This window comes from Ranitomeya imitator, chromosome 5 (assembly GCF_032444005.1).
Source record: "Ranitomeya imitator isolate aRanImi1 chromosome 5, aRanImi1.pri, whole genome shotgun sequence".
Taxonomy (NCBI): Eukaryota; Metazoa; Chordata; class Amphibia; order Anura; family Dendrobatidae; genus Ranitomeya; species Ranitomeya imitator.
Window position 1 is genome coordinate 688,640,657 of NC_091286.1, and position 22,099 is coordinate 688,662,755.

Genomic DNA, 22,099 nt, shown 5'->3' on the forward strand with positions numbered 1-22,099 from the left:
AATGAGAATACAGATAATAAATGGGAAATGTTTAAGAACATCCTAAATAGGCAGTGTAAGCGGTTTATACCTTGTGGGAATAAAAGGACTAGAAATAGGAAAAACCCAATGTGGCTAAACAAAGAAGTAAGACAGGCAATTAACAGTAAAAAGAAAGCATTTGCACTACTAAAGCAGGATGGCACCATTGAAGCTCTAAAAAACTATAGGGAGAAAAATACTTTATCTAAAAAACTAATTAAAGCTGCCAAAAAGGAAACAGAGAAGCACATTGCTAAGGAGAGTAAAACTAATCCCAAACTGTTCTTCAACTATATCAATAGTAAAAGAATAAAAACTGAAAATGTAGGCCCCTTAAAAAATAGTGAGGAAAGAATGGTTGTAGATGACGAGGAAAAAGCTAACATATTAAACACCTTCTTCTCCACGGTATTCACGGTGGAAAATGAAATGCTAGGTGAAATCCCAAGAAACAATGAAAACCCTATATTAAGGGTCACCAATCTAACCCAAGAAGAGGTGCGAAACCGGCTAAATAAGATTAAAATAGATAAATCTCCGGGTCCGGATGGCATACACCCACGAGTACTAAGAGAACTAAGTAATGTAATAGATAAACCATTATTTCTTATTTTTAGTGACTCTATAGCGACAGGGTCTGTTCCGCAGGACTGGCGCATAACAAATGTGGTGCCAATATTCAAAAAGGCCTCTAAAAGTGAACCTGGAAATTATAGGCCAGTAAGTCTAACCTCTATTGTTGGTAAAATATTTGAAGGGTTTCTGAGGGATGTTATTCTGGATTATCTCAATGAGAATAACTGTTTAACTCCATATCAGCATGGGTTTATGAGAAATCGCTCCTGTCAAACCAATCTAATCAGTTTTTATGAAGAGGTAAGCTATAGACTGGACCACGGTGAGTCATTGGACGTGGTATATCTCGATTTTTCCAAAGCGTTTGATACCGTGCCGCACAAGAGGTTGGTACACAAAATGAGAATGCTTGGTCTGGGGGAAAATGTGTGTAAATGGGTTAGTAACTGGCTTAGTGATAGAAAGCAGAGGGTGGTTATAAATGGTATAGTCTCTAACTGGGTCGCTGTGACCAGTGGGGTACCGCAGGGGTCAGTATTGGGACCTGTTCTCTTCAACATATTCATTAATGATCTGGTAGAAGGTTTACACAGTAAAATATCGATATTTGCAGATGATACAAAACTATGTAAAGCAGTTAATACAAGAGAAGATAGTATTCTGCTACAGATGGATCTGGATAAGTTGGAAACTTGGGCTGAAAGGTGGCAGATGAGGTTTAACAATGATAAATGTAAGGTTATACACATGGGAAGAGGGAATCAATATCACCATTACACACTGAACGGGAAACCACTGGGTAAATCTGACAGGGAGAAGGACTTGGGGATCCTAGTTAATGATAAACTTACCTGGAGCAGCCAGTGCCAGGCAGCAGCTGCCAAGGCAAACAGGATCATGGGGTGCATTAAAAGAGGTCTGGATACACATGATGAGAGCATTATACTGCCTCTGTACAAATCCCTAGTTAGACCGCACATGGAGTACTGTGTCCAGTTTTGGGCACCGGTGCTCAGGAAGGATATAATGGAACTAGAGAGAGTACAAAGGAGGGCAACAAAATTAATAAAGGGGATGGGAGAACTACAATACCCAGATAGATTAGCGAAATTAGGATTATTTAGTCTAGAAAAAAGACGACTGAGGGGCGATCTAATAACCATGTATAAGTATATAAGGGGACAATACAAATATCTCGCTGAGGATCTGTTTATACCAAGGAAGGTGACGGGCACAAGGGGGCATTCTTTGCGTCTGGAGGAGAGAAGGTTTTTCCACCAACATAGAAGAGGATTCTTTACTGTTAGGGCAGTGAGAATCTGGAATTGCTTGCCTGAGGAGGTGGTGATGGCGAACTCAGTCGAGGGGTTCAAGAGAGGCCTGGATGTCTTCCTGGAGCAGAACAATATTGTATCATACAATTATTAGGTTCTGTAGAAGGACGTAGATCTGGGTATTTATTATGATGGAATATAGGCTGAACTGGATGGACAAATGTCTTTTCGGCCTTACTAACTATGTTACTAGTATACGTAAATGATCAGTCATATACTCTGTAGTTTCTCATGCAGTGATTTAGGTCCTATGTAAGTTAGGACCCCGTTTTCAAAATGCAATGAAAAATCATAAAAAATCATGTGTGTAAAATGGTATCAATAGATACAGACACAAGAACAAGTTATCACACACCTCCATCTATGGAAACAAAATAAGAAAAATTACAGGATTCAGACTAGAATAAAACAAACCTTTTTTGGGGGGGATTACTGGGTCGAAACTGACTCTTGCTCAATTGATGATGATGATGATGATGATGATGATGGAGGGGGAAATACTTGGTCTGTGCATTTGTTGCTGGTTTTGCCTTTTGTTTCCCTTATACAGAAGCCCTCCTGACTCCCGCTCGCTGCCTCTGGGCAATTAGCGGGTCAGACAGCTGCTACCAGGAACAATTATTTCTATTTGTGGTCCTTTTTTCTTTGTGATCTCCCCTATTAAAGCCGCACACGACATTTGTGTTTCCACCCACACAAACCGAGAAGCAGCGCTCCTGCTGTGTACATCACGAGAGGAAGGATTAATGCTTTCCTAGAGCACAAAAACTGCACGATGGGGCTGACAATCACCCAAAATCTAGGAAGAGAAGACTGGTGAGACTGGTAACACTAGATATTGGGCATTGCCCTATCGCCTTGCAGGTGGCACCTCCTGGTCCTCCCATGCTCAGTGGCATTGGTGAGACTAGTAACATTATATATTGGGCATTGCCCTATCGCCTTGCAGGTGGCACCTTCTGGTCCTCCAATGCTCAGTGGCATTGGTGAGACTGGTAACACTATATATTGGGCTCTGTCCTATCGCCTTGCAGGTGGCACCTCCTGGTCCTCCCATGCTCGGTGGCATTGGTGAGACTGATAACACTAGATATTGGGCATTGCCCTATCGCCTTGCAGGTGGCACCTCCTGGACCTTCCATGCTCAGTGGCATTGGTAAGACTGGTAACACGATATATTTGGCATTGCCCTATCGTCTTGCAGGTGGCACCTCCTGGTCCACCCATGCTCAGTGGCATTGGTGAGACTGATAACACTAGATATTGGGCATTGCCCTATCGCCTTGCAGGTGGCACCTCCTGGTCCTTCCATGCTCGGTGGCATTGGTGAGACTGATAACACTATATATTGGGCATTGCCCTATCGCCTTGCAGGTGGCACCTTCTGGTCCTCCAATGCTCAGTGGCATTGGTGAGACTGGTAACACTATATATTGGGCTCTGTCCTATCGCCTTGCAGGTGGCACCTCCTGGTCCTCCCATGCTCGGTGGCATTGGTGAGACTGATAACACTAGATATTGGGCATTGCCCTATCGCCTTGCAGTTGGCACCTCCTGGACCTCCCATGCTCAGTGGCATTGGTAAGACTGGTAACACGATATATTTGGCATTGCCCTATCGTCTTGCAGGTGGCACCTCCTGGTCCACCCATGCTCAGTGGCATTGGTGAGACTGATAACACTAGATATTGGGCATTGCCCTATCGCCTTGCAGGTGGCACCTCCTGGTCCTTCCATGCTCGGTGGCATTGGTGAGACTGATAACACTAGATATTGGGCATTGTCCTATCGCCTTGCAGGTGGCACCTCCTGGACCTCCCATGCTCGGCGGCATTGGTGAGACTGGTAACACGATATATTTGGCATTGCCCTATCGTCTTGCAGGTGGCACCTCCTGGTCCACCCATGCTCAGTGGAATTGGTGAGACTGGTAACACTATATATTGGGCTCTGCCCTGTCGTCTTGCAGGTGGCACCTCCTTGTCCTCCCATGCTCAGTGGCATTGGTGAGACTGGTAACACTATATATTGGGCATTGTCCTATCGCCTTGCAGGTGGCACCTCCTAGTCCTCCACTGCTCAGTGGCATTGATTGTGTCTCAGTCTCTGCCCTTACTCGTTTCTACATCTTATGGCTCAGACTTGGATTTTAGCGATAACCCCCAATACTGCCTGTAGGCTGTAGGGATTTTGCGTGGATCTGACAGTCAGGAGGCCCAAGTATGTTGCAGCACCTGGTCTTTTTAATTTATTTCTGCGTTTCCAGGAGGAAGAATGGAGCAACACGTAACATAAAGAAAAGATGCTTCAAAATTGTATTTTAAGAAAAACAAACATTGTATTTACTAGCTGACAAGTCAGGAGAGATGACCGGTCTTCAATTATCTGCCAGCATCATGTTATGGAGCAGAGCAGGTAAATATATAGTTTTCTATGAAACTGCCGTCCACATAATACCGTTATACCAATGCAAGTGTCCAAGTGGCACTCTCAAATGAACACTTCCATACTGTATAATACTGCTTTGTAATAACAAGATGAAACTGCTATTAATGTCCAGAACATACCGCCATACAATGTCTGAATATTACCATAATATAATACTTCCATACAGTGCACAAATCATACTGCAATATCATTCTTTTACTCCATGACAAGGAAACTGTCATTTTCTCCAAATAATAACCCCATTATATTCCTAAATATTTGCCAAGAACTTATCAAATAATACTACCATATAAGGTCCAAAAAATATTGCTAGAATACTGATATCTAACATGTTGATCACACTGACATAATTATCCAAAAAATACTGCGATACAGTGCTAAGATATTGCTATAATAGAGTACCCAAGTGACTAGATGAAACTGCCATTCAGAAAAAAAATAACGCCATACAATGCCTAAAAAAAAGTAGGCATGAGCAATCCCGAATGGTAAAGTCCTAGGGTCTGGTGCCTAACTCCGAACACGGACTTGTTACTGTACGTCTTTGTTACTGTTCGAGCTCAGTAGCCTAATAAAGCTTGTTGAAAATCTGCAGCACAGCCAGTCAACAAGTTTTAAGGCTGAGGGCACTTCTGGACCCATCGCAGTGATGCCAAGTGATTGGTCAACACACCACGGGACTTGACCTGACAATGTAAAATAAATAAATAATTTAAAAAAAATGATGTGTGGTACCCCCTATTATTAAATAACCAGCCAAGGGTAAGCAGACAGCTGTGAGATGGTCTTATTATGCTGGAAAAGGCCAATATCCATAAAGCTTTCCTGCCTATTAATATCTGTCTACTATTTATTAAAAATGGAGGACCCTGAAAAAATGACGTGAGGTCCCCCCTAATTTAATAAACAGCAAAAGCAAAGCAGACAGCCGCTGCCGATCTCACGTTGTACTCCGCGAGACCTGGCCGCTGTGAACTGAGGTGATCTCATTAAGGTCACTGCTCATCATTCCAGACCTAGGAATGGCGGTAACCTTAACGGTAACCATTTCATTTTTCTAGGGTACCCCATCAATTTTCATAACCAGCAAAGGCAAAGCAGACAGCTGGGGCTGATATTAATAGGCTGGGAAGGGGCCATGGATATTGACCCCTTCCCAGGATAATAAGACCAGCTCAGAGCTGTCTGCTTTTCCTTGGCTAGTTATTAAAAATAGGGGTAACCCTACATCGTTTTTTTTTTTCTCATTTATTGACAAGTACAGTAAACTAGAACGCAAGGCAGTGCTCCACTCCTCCACTTGGACCTTCGCCTCCTGGTTCAAGATTATTTTTTATTATATGCTATTTTGAGCCATTTCCCTATCAACATTTGTTTGCAGGGCTCCTACCCACATTTTACTTCCTTTATCAGCCCCCTACTCCTTACTGTGAAATATCCTATAACAAGGACCTCCCAAAAAGTTAAGGGATCATTTTTTTCTCTTGTTTTATGCTTGCTGTTCCCCTGAGTTATATATCTTATGTTTTATTAAATACGGTTGCAGAGATTTTAGTGTGCGAGACGGTGCGGCTCACAGGATCCTCGGGGGCGTGTCTTTGGTAAAGACCATAAAAATTAGAACTAAATAAAAAGCCCATATCTCTGGAACCATATAGGGCAGACCTGGGCAAGATGCGGCCCGTGGGCCGCATCCGGCCCGCCTGATGATTTTAAGCGGCCCGCCAGCTAGCTGTCACTTCTGACAGCCGCCCCTGACACCGCTCGGCCAGCCGCCAGCCGCTTCTGAGCACCGCTGGTGGCTGGAGTGAAGGCCAGGTTGATTACCTGTTTATCGGTGGTGGCGGCCATCTTCCCGAGGCCGCGCGTGTGCAGATGGAGTGCTCTACTTCACAGGGCTTCAGGAAAATGGCCGCGGGAGGCCGCATGTGCGCAGATGGAGATTGCGGTGGCCATTTTCCTGAAGCCGAGTTTGCAGATTTAGATCTCGGCTTCAGGAAAATGGCCGCCGCGATCTCCATCTGCGCACGCGAGGCCTCCCGCGGCCATTTTTCTGAAGCCCCGTGAAGCAGAGTACTTAATCTGCGCACGCGCAGCCTCAGTAGGATGGCCGCCGCCACCGATATTCAACCCGGCTCTGCTGCTCACATTGCATTCCGGGCCGCTGCGTCACCTCACCGGTGGAAGGGACCCTGCGCACGCCATACCGCACCTCTGCCGCCGCACCACCACTGCTGCAACCCCCCCATGGACACCAGGCCGTGGCGCCGGCCGCCTACGCAGGAAGGGACCCTGCTCAGGTGCACGCCACACCACATCACCCCACCTCTGCCGACACCATGCCTCCTATGACCCTGCTCTGCCACCGCCATCCCTCAGGTAAGAATCTTACCGTAAGATACTGTAAATTCGGACAATAAGACGGACCCCCACCTTATAAAAAATCTTTTTTTTCTGCAATTTTCACCCCAAATTTGGGGTGCGCCTTATGGTCCGGTGCGTCTTATAGTCCGAAAAATACGGTAATTATATTAGTTCGGCCCTCTAAAACCATCCCACTTTCTCATGCTGCCCCATGGCAAAATTAATTGCCCACCCCTGGTATAGGGGATTGAAAAAAATAAAAAATGGACAACTAGGGAATGAGAGAAGAGCGACAGCTGGCCACTTTTGGCCACTATGACAGGACTTCTGGGGGTGCACAAACATAAAAATTCATGCATTTTGTTTTGTCATCACTTGATCAGGAAATGTCAGCAGAAAGCAGAATAATTGCTACAAATGTATCGAACGCGACATGTTGGCTTCTCGGTCTTGAGCAGATCGTTATAATTTAGACCAGATTCTGCTATTCAATGGCGCAGATGGCGACAAGTTCTGCGTGGAATCTTGGCAGCGACCGGCGGGATTGAGAGGCACAAATCAATCATTCTGCCACTTGTCAACTCTCCGCGTCGTGATACATTTTCCTGGATAAAATATTTAAAGGAGCCACGAGTTTAAACTATAGAAGATATTTTCATGTATGGAAACATATATGACGCGTTGTGAGAAGCACGGCTCCTCCGCTGACCGTGGTGAACGTTCAATCACTGAACGTTTTTTTCAAAATAAAATTAAAAGAAGCAACAAATTGCAACGATTTCACGAATTGTGTTTTTTTTCCTCTTTGTTTTAGTTTCTATGTTCTCATGTACTAATCGTTGGGACTATAGAGAAAGCCGCCCTATAGTGCCCCTCCACCATGGAGGCTGGTCGTGGGCTCTGCGTTCACTGGGCTGCGGAGCAGCGCTCACTGTCTGATAGTCACTTGGAAATGCGTCTATGATTGTGAGCGAGATCGGGGATAACGAGCTCCAAACATCCAGTGACTCATTCATTTCAGGGTCTTTTTACACCTCGAAGAAGCAGAACAAAAACATTACTAGGTCCTCGATAATGGAGAGACGACATAGAAACCAGGAGCACAAATCACCGATAATGTCACAGATTCATTAGAAGAAGCGTCACTATGTGCAAAATGGGGCAAAATATACTGTATGTACCCAACCAGCAGAATAGTGAGTGCAGCTCTGGGGTATAATACAGGATGTAACTCAGGATCAGTAATGTAATGTATGTACACAGTGACTGCACCAGCAGAATAGTGAGTGCAGCTCTGGAGTATAATACAGGATGTAACTCAGGATCAGTAATGTAATGTATGTACACAGTGACTGCACCAGCAGAATAGTGAGTGCAGCTCTGGAGTATAATACAGGAGGTAACTCAGGATCAGTAATGTAATGTATGTACACAGTGACTGCACCAGCAGAATAGTGAGTGCAGCTCTGGGGTATAATACAGGAGGTAACTCAGGATCAGTAATGTTATGTATGTACACAGTGACTCCACCAGCAGAATAGTGAGTGCAGCTCTGGAGTATAACACAGGATGTAACTCAGGATCAGTAATGTAATGTATGTACACAGTGACTGCACCAGCAGAATAGTGAGTGCAGCTCTGGGGTATAATACAGGATGTAACTCAGGATCAGTAATGTAATGTATGTACACAGTGACTGCACCAGCAGGATAGTGAGTGCAGCTCTGGAGTATAATACAGGATGGAACTCAGGATCAGTAATGAAATGTATGTACACAGTGACTGCACCAGCAGAATAGTGAGTGCAGCTCTGGAGTATAATACAGGATGTAACTCAGGATCAGTAATGTAATGTATGTACACAGTGACTGCACCAGCAGGATAGTGAGTGCAGCTCTGGAGTATAATACAGGATGTAACTCAGGATCAGTAATGTAATGTATGTACACAGTGACTGCACCAGCAGAATAGTGAGTGCAGCTCTGGGGTATAATACAGGAGGTAACTCAGCATCAGTAATGTAATGTATGTACACAGTGACTGCACCAGCAGGATAGTGAGTGCAGCTCTGGAGTATAATACAGGATGTAACTCAGGATCAGTAATGTAATGTATGTACACAGTGACTGCACCAGCAGGATAGTGAGTGCAGCTCTGAAGTATAACACAGCATGTAACTCAGGATCAGTAATGTAATGTATGTACACAGTGACTCCACCAGCAGAATAGTGAGTGCAGCTCTGGGGTATAATATATGATGTAACTCAGGATCAGTAATGAAATGTATGTACACAGTGACTGCACCAGCAGAATAGTGAGTGCAGCTCTGAGTATAATACAGGATGTAACTCAGGATTAGTAATGTAATGTATGTACACAGTGACTGCACCAGCAGAATAGTGAGTGCAGCTCTGGAGTATAATACAGGATATAACTCAGGATCAGTAATGTATGTACACAGTGACTGCACCAGCAGAATAGTGAGTGCAGCTCTGAGTATAATACAGGATGTAACTCAGGATTAGTAATGTAATGTATGTACACAGTGACTGCACCAGCAGAATAGTGAGTGCAGCTCTGGAGTATAATACAGGATGTAACTCATGATTAGTAATGTAATGTATGTACACAGTGACTGCACCAGCAGAATAGTGAGTGCAGCTCTGGGGTATAATACAGGATGTAACTCAGGATCAGTGGTTGTATTATGGCACTGTGTACAGTATGGTGGTTGTATTATGGCACTGTGTACAGTATGGTGGTTGTATTATGGCACTGTGCACAGTATGTTGGTTATATTATGGCACTGTGTACAGTATGGTTGTTGTATTATGGCACTATGTAGAGTATGGTGGTTGTATTATAGCACCGTGCACAGTATGGTGGTTGTATTATGGCACCGTGTACAGTATGGTGGCTGTATTATGACACTGTGTACAGTATGGTGGTTGTATTATGACACTGTGCACAGTATGGTGGTTGTATTATGGCACTATGTACAGTATGCTGGTTTTATTATAGCACTATGTATAGTATGGTGGTTGTATTATGGCACTATGTACAGTATGGTGGTTGTATTATGGCACTGTGTACAGTATGGTGGTAGTATTATGGCACTGGGCACAGTATGGTGGTTGTATTATGGCACTATGTAGAGTATGGTGGTTATATTATGGCACTGTGCACAGTATGGTTGTTGTATTATGGCACTGTGTACAGTATGATGGTTATATTATAGCACTGTGCAGAGTATGGTGGTTGTATTATTGCACTGTGTACAGTATGGTTGTTGTTTTATGGGACTGTGAACAGTATGGTGGTTGTATTATGGCACTACGCACAGTATGGTTGTGGTATTATTGCACTGTGTACAGTATGGTTGTAGTATTATGGAACTGTGTACAGTATGGTGGTTGTATTATGGCACCGTGTACAGTTTGGTTGTTGTATTATGGCACTATGCACAGTATGGTGGTTTTATTATAGCACTGTGCACAGTATGGTGGTTGTATTATGGCACTGTGCACAGTATGGTGGTTGTATTATGGGACTGTGCACAGTATGGTTGTTGTTTTATGGGACTGTGTACAGTATGGTGGTTATATTATGGCACCGTGTACAGTTTGGTGGTTGTATTATAGCACTGTGCACAGTATGGTGGTTGTACTATGGCACCGTGTACAGTATGGTGGTTGTATTATGGGACTGTGCACAGTATGGTTGTTGTTTTATGGGACTGTGCACAGTATGGTTGTTGTATTATTGCACTGTGTACAGTATGGTGGTTGTATTATGGCACTATGCACAGTATGGTGGTTGTATTATAGCACTGTGCACAGTATGGTGGTTGTATTATGGCACTGTGTAAAGTATGTTGGTTATATTATGGCACTGTGTACAGTATGGTTGTTGTATTATGGCACTATGTACAGTATGGTTGTTATATTATGGCACTATGTACAGTATGGTGGTTGTATTATAGCACCGTGCACAGTATGGTGGTTGTATTATGGCACCGTGTACAGTATGGTGGTTGTATTATGGCACTATGCACAGTATGGTGGTTGTATTATAGCACTGTGCACAGTATGGTGGTTGTATTATGGCACCGTGTACAGTATGGTGGTTGTATTATGGCACTGTGCACAGTATGGTGGTTGTATTATGGCACTATGTACAGTATGGTTGTTGTATTATGGCACTATGTACAGTATGGTGGTTGTATTATGGCACTATGTACAGTATGGTGGCTGTATTGTGGCACTGTGTACAGTATGTTGGTTATATTGTGGCACTGTGTACAGTATGGTGGTTGTATTATGGCACTGTGTACAGTATTTTGGTTATATTATGGCACTGTGCAAAGTATGGTGGTTGTATTATGGCACTGTGCACAGTATGGTGGTTGTATTATGGCACTATGTACAGTATGGTGGTTGTATTATGGCACTATGGACAGTATGGTGGTTGTATTATGGCACTGTGTACAGCATGGTGGTTGTATTATGGCACTGTGCACAGTGTGGTGGTTGTATTATGGCTCTGTGTACAGTATGGTGATTGTATTATGGCACTATGCACAGTATGGTGGTTGTATTATGGCTCTGTGTACAGTATGGTGGTTGTATTATGGCACTGTGTACAGTATGGTGGTTGTATTATGGCACTGTGTACAGTGTGGTGGTTGTATTATAGCACTGTGCACAGTATGATGGTTGTTTTATGGCACTGTGCACAGTATGGTGGTTGTATTATGGCACTATATACAGTATGGTGGTTGTATTATGGCACTATATACAGTATGGTGGTTGTATTATGGCACTGTGTACAGTATGGTGGTTGTATTATGGCACTGTGTACAGTATGGTGGTTTATATTATGGCACTGTGTACAGTATGGTGGTTGTTTTATGGCACTGTGCACAGTATGGTGGTTGTTTTATGGCGTTGTGCACTGTATGGTGGTTGTATTATGGCACTGTGCACAGTATGGTGGTTGTTTTATGGCACTGTGCACAGTATGGTGGTTGTATTATGGCACTGTGCACAGTGTGGTGGTTTCATTATGGCACTGTGCACAGTATGGTGGTTGTATTATGGCACTATGTACAGTATGGTGGTTGTTTTATGGCACTGTGCACAGTATGGTGGTTGTTTTATGGCACTGTGCACAGTATGGTGGTTGTATTATGGCACTGTGTACAGTATGGTGGTTGTTTTATGGCACTGTGCACAGTATGGTGGTTGTTTTATGGCACTGTGCACAGTATGGTGGTTGTATTATGGCACTGTGCACAGTGTGGTGGTTTTATTATGGCACTGTGCACAGTATGGTGGTTGTATTATGGCACTATGTACAGTATGGTGGTTGTATTATGGCACTATGTACAGTATGGTGGTTGTATTATGGCACTATGTACAGTATGGTGGTTGTATTATGGCACTGTGCACAGTGTGGTGGTTTTATTATGGCACTGTGCACAGTATGGTGGTTGTATTATGGCACTATGTACAGTATGGTGGTTGTATTATGGCACTGTGCACAGTATGGTGGTTGTATTATGGCACTGTGCACAGTATGGTGGTTGTATTATGGCACTGTGTACAGTATGGTGGTTGTATTATGGCACTGTGCACAGTATGGTGGTTGTATTATGGCACTATGTACAGTATGGTGGTTGTATTATGGCACTATGTACAGTATGGTGGTTGTATTATGGCACTATGTATAGTATGGTGGTTGTATTATGGCACTATGTACAGTATGGTGGTTGTATTATGGCACTGTGCACAGTATGGTGGTTGTATTATGGCACTATGTACAGTATGGTGGTTGTATTATGGCACTATGTACAGTATGGTGGTTGTATTATGGCACTGTGTACAGTATGGTGGTTGTATTATGGCACTATGTAGAGTATGGTGGTTGTATTATGGCACTGTGCACAGTGTGGTGGTTGTATTATGGCACTGTGTACAGTATGGTGGTTTATATTATGGCACTGTGTACAGTATGGTGGTTGTATTATGGTACTATGTACAGTATGGTGGTTGTATTATGGCACTGTGTACAGTATGTTGGTTGTATTATGGCACTGTGAACAGTATGGTGGTTGTATTATGGCACTGTGTACAGTATGGTGGTTGTATTATGGCACTATGGACAGTATGGTGGTTATATTATGGCACTGTGCACAGTATGGTGGTTGTATTATGGCACTATGTACAGTATGGTGGTTGTATTATGGCACTATGGACAGTATGGTGGTTATATTATGGCACTGTGCACAGTATGGTGGTTGTATTATGGCACTGTGTACAGTATGGTGGTTGTATTATGGCACTATGGACAGTATGGTGGTTATATTATGGCACTGTGCACAGTATGGTGGTTGTATTATGGCACTATGTACAGTATGGTGGTTGTATTATGGCACTATGGACAGTATGGTGGTTATATTATGGCACTGTGTACAGTGTGTTGGTTATATTATGGCACTGTGTACAGTGTGTTGGTTATATTATGGCACTGTGTACAATATGGTGGTTATATTATGGCACTGCGTACAGTATGGTGGTTGTATTATGGCACTATGTACAGTATGGTGGTTGTATTATGGCACTGTGCACAGTATGGTGGTTGTATTATGGCACTATGTACAGTATGGTGGTTGTATTATGGCACTATGTACAGTATGGTGGTTGTATTATGGCACAGTGCACAGTATGGTGGTTTATATTATGGCACTGTGTACAGTATGGTGGTTTATATTATGGCACTGTGTACAGTATGGTGGTTTATATTATGGCACTGTGTACAGTATGGTGGTTGTATTATGGCACTGTGCACAGTATGGTGGTTGTATTATGGCACTATGTACAGTATGGTGGTTGTATTATGGCACTATGTACAGTATGGTGGTTGTATTATGGCACTGTGTGCAGTATGGTGGTTGTATTATGGCACTGTGCACAGTATGGTGGTTGTTTTATGGCACTGTGCACAGTATGGTGGTTGTATTATGGCACTGTGCACAGTATGGTGGTTGTTTTATGGCACTGTGCACAGTATGGTGGTTGTATTATGGCACTGTGCACAGTATGGTGGTTGTATTATGGCACTATGTAGAGTATGGTGGTTGTATTATGGCACTATGTACAGTATGGTGGTTGTATTATGGCACTGTGCACAGTATGGTGGTTGTATTATGGCACTATGTACAGTATGGTGGTTGTATTATGGCACTATGTACAGTATGGTGGTTGTTTTATGGCACTGTGCACAGTATGGTGGTTGTATTATGGCACTATGTACAGTATGGTGGTTGTATTATGGCACTATGTACAGTATGGTGGTTGTTTTATGGCACTGTGCACAGTATGGTGGTTGTATTATGGCACTATGCACAGTATGGTGGTTGTATTATGGCACTATGTACAGTATGGTGGTTGTATTATGGCACTGTGTGCAGTATGGTGGTTGTATTATGGCACTATGTAGAGTATGGTGGTTGTATTATGGCACTGTGCACAGTGTGGTGGTTGTATTATGGCACTGTGTACAGTATGGTGGTTTATATTATGGCACTGTGTACAGTATGGTGGTTGTATCTTGCACTATTTGTCTAGTTTTGCACATAAGTGGTGTTCTTTGCTGAACGCTGAGTCTGGGTTAGTGTCGGTATCCCTGAAAAACAGGAATTCTGTGAGAAAACGCCCCAGGCCGCATCAGTGCGGTTCACTATTGTGAGGCCTCCATGCTGGCAGCGTTCTTCTTTATTAGAGGTGCAGAAAGCGCAGTGTCCCGAGCTCTTGTGCAAGAGTAAAAGAAAAGAAGAGACCTCTCCGGCACAAGCGGGGTCCAGTACCCGGCCCAGTGCTCAGCATACAGCACATTATGTGTGTAGGACCAGATCCATTACGTGAGTCTGGTTTGTCCTTATGTGTTACTGGTTTCTGTCCCCCCGAAAGCATTTCTGAATTTCTCTTTGAGGATTTGATTGTCCATATTTTAGTTAGGTTTTTTCTGTATTTTTTTTATTATCTTTAAATATATCAAAATGGAGGAAAACAGAAGTTTGAACAGCTTGGCGAGAAGTAATTGTGTACACTCTTTTTTTTTTTGCATCGCTCTCAGCTGTCATGTTAGTCAACCAGAAAATAACATAAAATTATGCTGGAAGTAGGCATTGAGATGGGGACAGCCGCTTGGATTTTTCCGATTGTATATTTTTTTTATATTTAATTGTCATTTTTCATAAAATTTCATATCTATTTTATCATTTAAAAAAATATTCTAAAATATTGCAATTCCGTCACTGGCCACTAGGGGAAGCAGTCAGCAAGGCTAGTAATAACTACAGTGCCTCACCTGTTCACTGGTGGTATTACAATTTAATCCCATTTACTTTTATGGAGCCAAGTCTCAATACCAGACAAAAAGATATATTTTCTAATCTTGGATACCCCAGGCAAGATGGCTTCTCAATTTCTAATGTTAATAGTATAACTACATTACCGTTGGTGCTTATTCTCAAATCCCTCATACTCTTATGGAAGAGGCAAAGCAGTTGTTCTTATGCAGGTAGCATTGCAAAGACTCTTCAATACAAAGTTAGTTTGCAACGTCTGTCAATATTGAGATTGCTACCGCTGTATCTGGTGTTTTCCACAGTAAAAAGTCATATCGGGAAGCAAAATCATAAACCACACTGGTAAGGAATAACATGCATATGATGTAAAAAACCATCAGGAATATCCAAAAAAGTAAAAAATGTACAGTCCTCTTCGGCCAAGCACAAGAATTGGAGGGAAAAGCTCCAAGGTTGTTATTTTCTGGTTGACCACACGCATTTCGCACTTTCGCGGTTTCATCAAGGAGTCCTGTAGAGGTCATAAAATGCTGTAATGTCCAGGACACACGTCTTGTAGATCTCCTGGTCTTGAACTTGGGAGATTTTTATGAAAAGCTTAAGCTTTGAGAGTTACAGATACAGTAGATGAGATGTTTAGGTTGAACTTTTGGTGGCCATGTTGTCTTCAACCGTAGAGATCTTCAGAATGGAAGAAAACAAAAAAAAGAGGACGGCACGTCATGTAATAATTTTATGGTGAGGAACCTCTACGAGGGTCAACGAGAGGCTACTGGCCTTGATTAGGTAGTTTATCTTATGTATGACAGAGTGGTGGTACCATGGCTGCTGCCCAGAGTCCAAAGGAAGGATTAGTAGTCGGTAACTATTAGGACCAGTGTTGAACTCATAGCGATTACAGTTTTTGAGAAAATATACTTTTTTTTTCACGCTGTTGGATAACTCAAAAGATTGTCCATGTTGCTGAAGATTTACTCTGGCGAAATTTTTTGGAATGAAACGTTTGCTTTGATTTAAATTTTCTTGTGACGCGTTTCGAAGGAAAGTGAGAACAGCGAGATAACTTTGTCATCGACTTCTACGTTCTATACATCGTCAGCGACCGAAACGACAAAGCTCGATAAAATGAAGTGAGTCTTCTCGTCTCGGTCCTCGCCTATGCAGAGCGCAGCAAACGATGACAATCTCATCTTAACTGCGACCGAGATGACAGAAAATGAATGAAGACATTCTGAATTGTGCCGTGCACGCTTACACTTTTTCTAACCCTAGCTAGGCCCAAAATGCGTCACCGGAAAGGTAAATAAAGAACTTTTTATTACAAAGGGAAAACTTCTGTAACCCCTTGCTTTATCTGGGACTGTCGAAGGGTGGGTTATCTCCAAAACCATAATCTTCATCCGACAGGGAGAAGTTTAGATAAGATTTGGATAATGGATGTTCACATAGAAGTTGGTTGGTTGATGTCCAGAAGGCCTCTGAGGAACACACTTGGGATGTTATGGTAGAACTTCACCTCTCCTGGATATGTCCAACTGGACATCGGTGTACAGTTTTGACCAGAAATATTAGAAGAACATTCTTTGTGCCGAACACTTGCCCAACTCACATCACGTAGACTGGTTTGTGCCATAGTCCTAACTTTCGTTAATTATCTACTCAATGGAGGTGCTATGGTCGCCACTGGTCAATGCTTCAAGGAAGAAAAAAGAAAGAGAAAATAAACCATTTAGGAAGATGCTTCAATCCTTAGAACTTTAGGAATCCAATATGGTGAACATTTTATAACTTATTTCTGTCTGAGGAAAGGGGTTAATATCGCTAAATGCATCTTTGCTATATTGGATTCCCATCATTCTTTGGCTTGGAGGACAATCCTGCAACGTCTTTTTTTCTCCATTTTCTTCTTCACGTTCAGTAAGAAACGTCCAGATAAAGCTGTAGCAGAAGTTAATTAGCCATTAAAGTATTCTTTTTACACATCAACTTAGCTCAGTGAGGTAGCTAAGTATATTACTAAGCCGGCCGATGAGAAGGAACATATAGATTGATTGGCTTTCTTGAGAAATGCGGTTCTCCTATATCTGTGTTTGCAGAGAGATGAGACCGAGGACAATTGACATAGAAAAGTTCAGTACACATGTACCCAGAACCTTGTGAGATACTGATGGAGGAAATAGTCTTGGAAATGCTGAGAAAATGTCAAGAATATGATTAGAACAGTGTTACAGTAGAGTATTGACTCGGAGATATTTGGTGGCTATATGGATGAGTTTATGGTGGACCTTTTGGCTGGGAGAACATGGTTGGAAGATATTTGAGCATACTGTCCTCTAGATATCTAAGTCACCCTCTGATGATATGTATTTACTGTAGTGGAGTGTTTTTTTTATGACTTTACAAGCAAAGGAACCTAATATGTGAAGGAACCTGCAAATTCTACAACCTTGGCTTTAGCGTAGAAGTCCACAATGTTGATTAGCTAAGAACCCAAAGACTATGAGCTTACACAGTGCTGCACCTACTAGAATATGAGGACAATGTAACCCCTTGTGATATGGTGTCCTCCCTTTGTAGTAAACATGCCAGAGATGGAGAACCTAGTCTGTAGGACACTTGTCGGACTGTTGAAAACCTTTGTTGCTTTTCTTTGATGTTGTAAGTTTTGGATGCACTAACCAAACCTCCTTTGTCTCCACAGATTAGTAATGTCCTGTTCTTAGCCAACACTCCAATCCCTGCCAGGATGTCTCTGGACCCGATAAATCGTTCCAGGGGAAACACTTTTCTGCAGTCAGATGCCCCCACAGAGCAGCTACTCGATGGAGAGATTAGCAAGGAGGAGATGCGGATTCTCAAGGTGTGCTTCCACAGCAACAGCTCCAACCTAATGAAGAACTTCAAGCTTGTGAAGTGCAGCATATTCACGGAAATACGGGTGAGCTTCACCGACATTTTTTATAAATATTTCCTATGAATCAAACGCAGAAAAAAAACGGAAAATTAATTTGTCCTGTTTTTTTATGGGTTGGAGGATTAGAAGAATCTATGATTGTACGGATGAGGATAATTGGGTTTGCTATAAATTGGGGAGACCAGACGAGTCATTGGACCTATTGATGAGGATATTTGATTTGGTCATTGCTTGGGGAGTAAGAAACATTATTGAACCCATGGATGAAAATAATTGATGTGATCATTGTAATCTATACGTTGTGGGATCGGAACAAGTCATTGGATGCATGAATAATCTATTTACTCATTGGATTCTACGGATTGGAGGTCAAATGGGTCAATGGGCCCAATCTATTTGGCCATTGTACTCTACAGTATTGCATGGGGAATAAGACTCATGGATGAAGATGCCTAATTTGGTCATTATACTCTATGGGTGGATGGGTCAGATGATTCCATGGACACAGATGAGGATTATTGGTTTGGCTATTGTTTGGTGTGGATTTGGGACCCAGATGAGCCAACGGTCATATTACATGTGTGTCACCGACTGGGATTTACAGTATGAACTTCTGCAGTATTTGGCATCTATAGATTGTATACGAGGATCCTGTAAAGTTCTCCTTGTGTCTTAGGAAACTGGATCTGCCACACACATAGGTCAAAGATAAAAGCTGGTCATAGACATGGGAAATTAGCAGGAAGGATAAAAGCTGATCATAGACTTGTGAAATTAGCAGGGAGGTTAAAAGCTGATCATAGACATGGGAAATTAGCAGGAAGGATAAAAGCTCATCATAGACTTGTGAAATTAGCAGGGAGGTTAAAAGCTGATCATAGACATGGGAAATGAGCAGGAAGGATAAAAGCTCATCATAGACTTGTGAAATTAGCAGGGAGGTTAAAAGCTGATCATAGACATGGGAAATTAGCAAGAAGGATAAAAGCTGATCATAGACTTGTGATATTAGCAGGGAGGTTAAAAGCTGATCATAGACATGGGAAATTAGCAGGAAGGATAAAAGATCATCATAGACATGGGAAATTAGCAGGGAGGTTAAAAGCTGATCATAGACATGGGAAATTAGCAGGAAGGATAAAAGATCATCATAGACATGGGAAATTAGCAGGAAGATTAACAGCTGATCATAGACATGGGAAATTAGCAGGAAGGATAAAAGCTCATCATAGACATGGGAAATTAGCAGGGAGGTTAAAAGCTGATCATAGACATGGGAAATTAGCAGGAAGGATAAAAGATCATCATAGACATGGGAAATTAGCAAGAAGGATAAAAGCTGATCATAGACTTGTGATATTAGCAGGGAGGTTAAAAGCTGATCATAGACATGGGAAATTAGCAGGAAGGATAAAAGATCATCATAGACATGGGAAATTAACAGGAAGGATAAAAGCTCATCATAGACATGGGAAATTAGCAGAGAGGATCAAAGCTGATCATAGACATGTGAAATTAGCAGAGAGGATCAAAGCTGATCATAGACTTGTGAAATTAGTAGCGAGGTTAAAAGCTCATCATAGACATGGGAAATTAGCAGGGAGGTTAAAAGCTGATCATAGACATGGGAAATTAGCAGGAAGGATAAAAGCTGATCATAGACATGGGAAATTAGCAGGGAGGTTAAAAGCTGATCATAGACATGGGAAATTAGCAGGAAGGATAAAAGCTGATCATAGACATGGGAAATTAGCAGGGAGGTTAAAAGCTGATCATAGACATGGGAAATTAGCAGAGAGGATAAAAGCTCATCATAGACATGTGAAATTAGTAGGGAGGTTAAAAGCTGATCATAGACATGGGAAATTAGCAGAGAGGATAAAAGCTGATCATAGACATGGGAAATTAGCAGAGAGGATAAAAGCTGATCATAAACTTGTGAAATTAGTAGGGAGGTTAAAAGCTGATCATAGACATGGGAAATTAGTAGGGAGGTTAAAATCTGATCATAGACATAGGAAATCAGCAGGGAGGATAAAAGCTCATCATAGACATGGGAAATTAGCAGAGAGGATAAAAGCTCATCATAGACATGGGAAATTAGCAGGGAGGTTTAAAGCTGATCATAAACTTGTGAAATTAGTAGGGAGGTTAAAAGCTGATCATAGACATGGGAAATTAGTAGGGAGGTTAAAATCTGATCATAGACATAGGAAATCAGCAGGGAGGATAAAAGCTCATCATAGACATGGGAAATTAGCAGAGAGGATAAAAGCTGATCATAGACTTGTGAAATTAGTAGGGAGGTTAAAAGCTGATCATAGACATGGGAAATTAGCAGAGAGGATAAAAGCTGATCATAGACTTGTGAAATTAGCAGAGAGGATAAAAGCTGATCATAGACTTGTGAAATTAGCAGGGAGGTTAAAAGCTGATCATAGACATGGGAAATTAGCAGAGAGGATAAAAGCTCATCATAGACATGTGAAATTAGTAGGGAGGTTAAAAGCTGATCATAGACATGGGAAATTAGTAGGGAGGTTAAAATCTGATCATAGACATGGGAAATTAGCAGAGAGGATAAAAGCTCATCATAGACATGGGAAATTAGCAGAGAGGATAAAAGCTCATCATAGACATGGGAAATTAGCAGGAAGGACAAAAGCTGATCATAGACATGGGAAATTAGCAGGAAGGATAAAAGCTCATCATAAACATGTGAAATTAGCAGAGAGGATAAAAGCTGATCATAGACTTGTGAAATTAGTAGGGAAGTTAAAATCTGATCATAGACATGGGAAATTATCAGGGAGGATAACAGCTGGTCATAGACATGGGAAATTAGCAGGGAGGATAACAGCTGGTCATAGACATGGGAAATAAGCCTAAGAACCTTCTGATTTATTTGTGATAACCAATAATTGCACGTGTACAAGTGGGGGACTCTGTGACTCTCCCCTGGTGAGAAATGTTGAGGGAAAGAAGGATCGGGCATGTTGTATTTCAACATGGCTTGCCCTTTCTTCCCAAGGTATATAGGCAAATATCAGAATGGTCTTCTCCTCTCCCTATCATAATAAACATGCAAGCTTGGTTGGATCTATCAATGATTTCTGAAAGTTTTAGTTTGGAAACTGCAGGAGCGGAAAGATTGGAGACTAGTAGTGATAAGCAAGTGTGCTCGTTACTCGGGTTTTCTGAGCATGCTCGGGTGTTCTCCGAGTATTTTGGGCTCGCTCATAGATTATGTTTGGGTCCCTGCAGTTGCTTGATTTGCGGCTATTAGGCAACCTGAATACATGTGGGGATTCCCTAACAAACAGGCAATCCCTGCATGTGTTTAGGCTGTCTAGCAGCCACAAATCATGCAGCTGCGGTGACTCAAACATAATCCAAGAGCACGCCCAAAATACTCGAAAAACACCCGAGCCTGTTTTAGGTCAGTTAGGATTATCATAATTATTAATATTTGCCAAATGCCAGAATAATGAGAGAGCGAATGTTTTAAGGCATTTTTATTACTTACTGCAAAGTCAAAAGTTACTATGCCTTTAAACAATTCTGGGCTGCCCATATGATTGTTGCAGATTGCGTCTTCTTGCAGTCACCGCTGTACTTAGGAGAGCTTCAATCAGCAAGATATCTTGAGTAAACAGTATTTACTTCATACTGGATAAACATGAGATACAATTCAGTGTCACACAGTCCGTGCACTGAAGACAACACATTCATGAAGAAAAGCAAAACAGAAAGTAAGAAAACAACCAACAACTGAGAGCTTCCCTCTCCACATTACAGCAAGTATATAACTTTACACACTATCGCTATCTGCTGTCTGGTTAGTATAAAGTCCTCCTTTCACTTATAATAAGTTCTAATCTGTTGCATATGCCAACAATGATGTCATGTGTCTGGAAGCTTCTGATACTTTTTTTGGCAACGACTGAGATAATTAGAGACACATCTGTGGACATAATTTAATACACACCTGAAACACACTGCTTCTTTGTGTGGCATCATGGGAAAGTCTCAAGAAATCAGCCAAGATATCAGGAAGAGAATTGTGGACTT

General features: G+C 42.1%; 1 protein-coding gene across 5 annotated transcripts in view; it reads left to right on the forward strand.

Moving 5' to 3' along the window:
* The window catches only part of PTK2B (protein tyrosine kinase 2 beta), a 167,307-nt gene that overhangs the window by 73,531 nt on the left and 71,677 nt on the right, over positions 1 to 22,099 (forward strand). For 4 of the 5 annotated variants that reach the window (XM_069728437.1, XM_069728440.1, XM_069728441.1 and 1 more), the window contains one exon: positions 17,816 to 18,052. In XM_069728437.1, coding sequence (XP_069584538.1) covers positions 17,861 to 18,052 — 192 coding nt within the window. In that variant the 5' untranslated portion in view covers positions 17,816 to 17,860. Of the gene's footprint in view, positions 1 to 4,197; positions 4,347 to 17,815; positions 18,053 to 22,099 lie in introns of all 5 variants that reach the window. The other variant, XM_069728438.1, reaches the window with a different exon arrangement.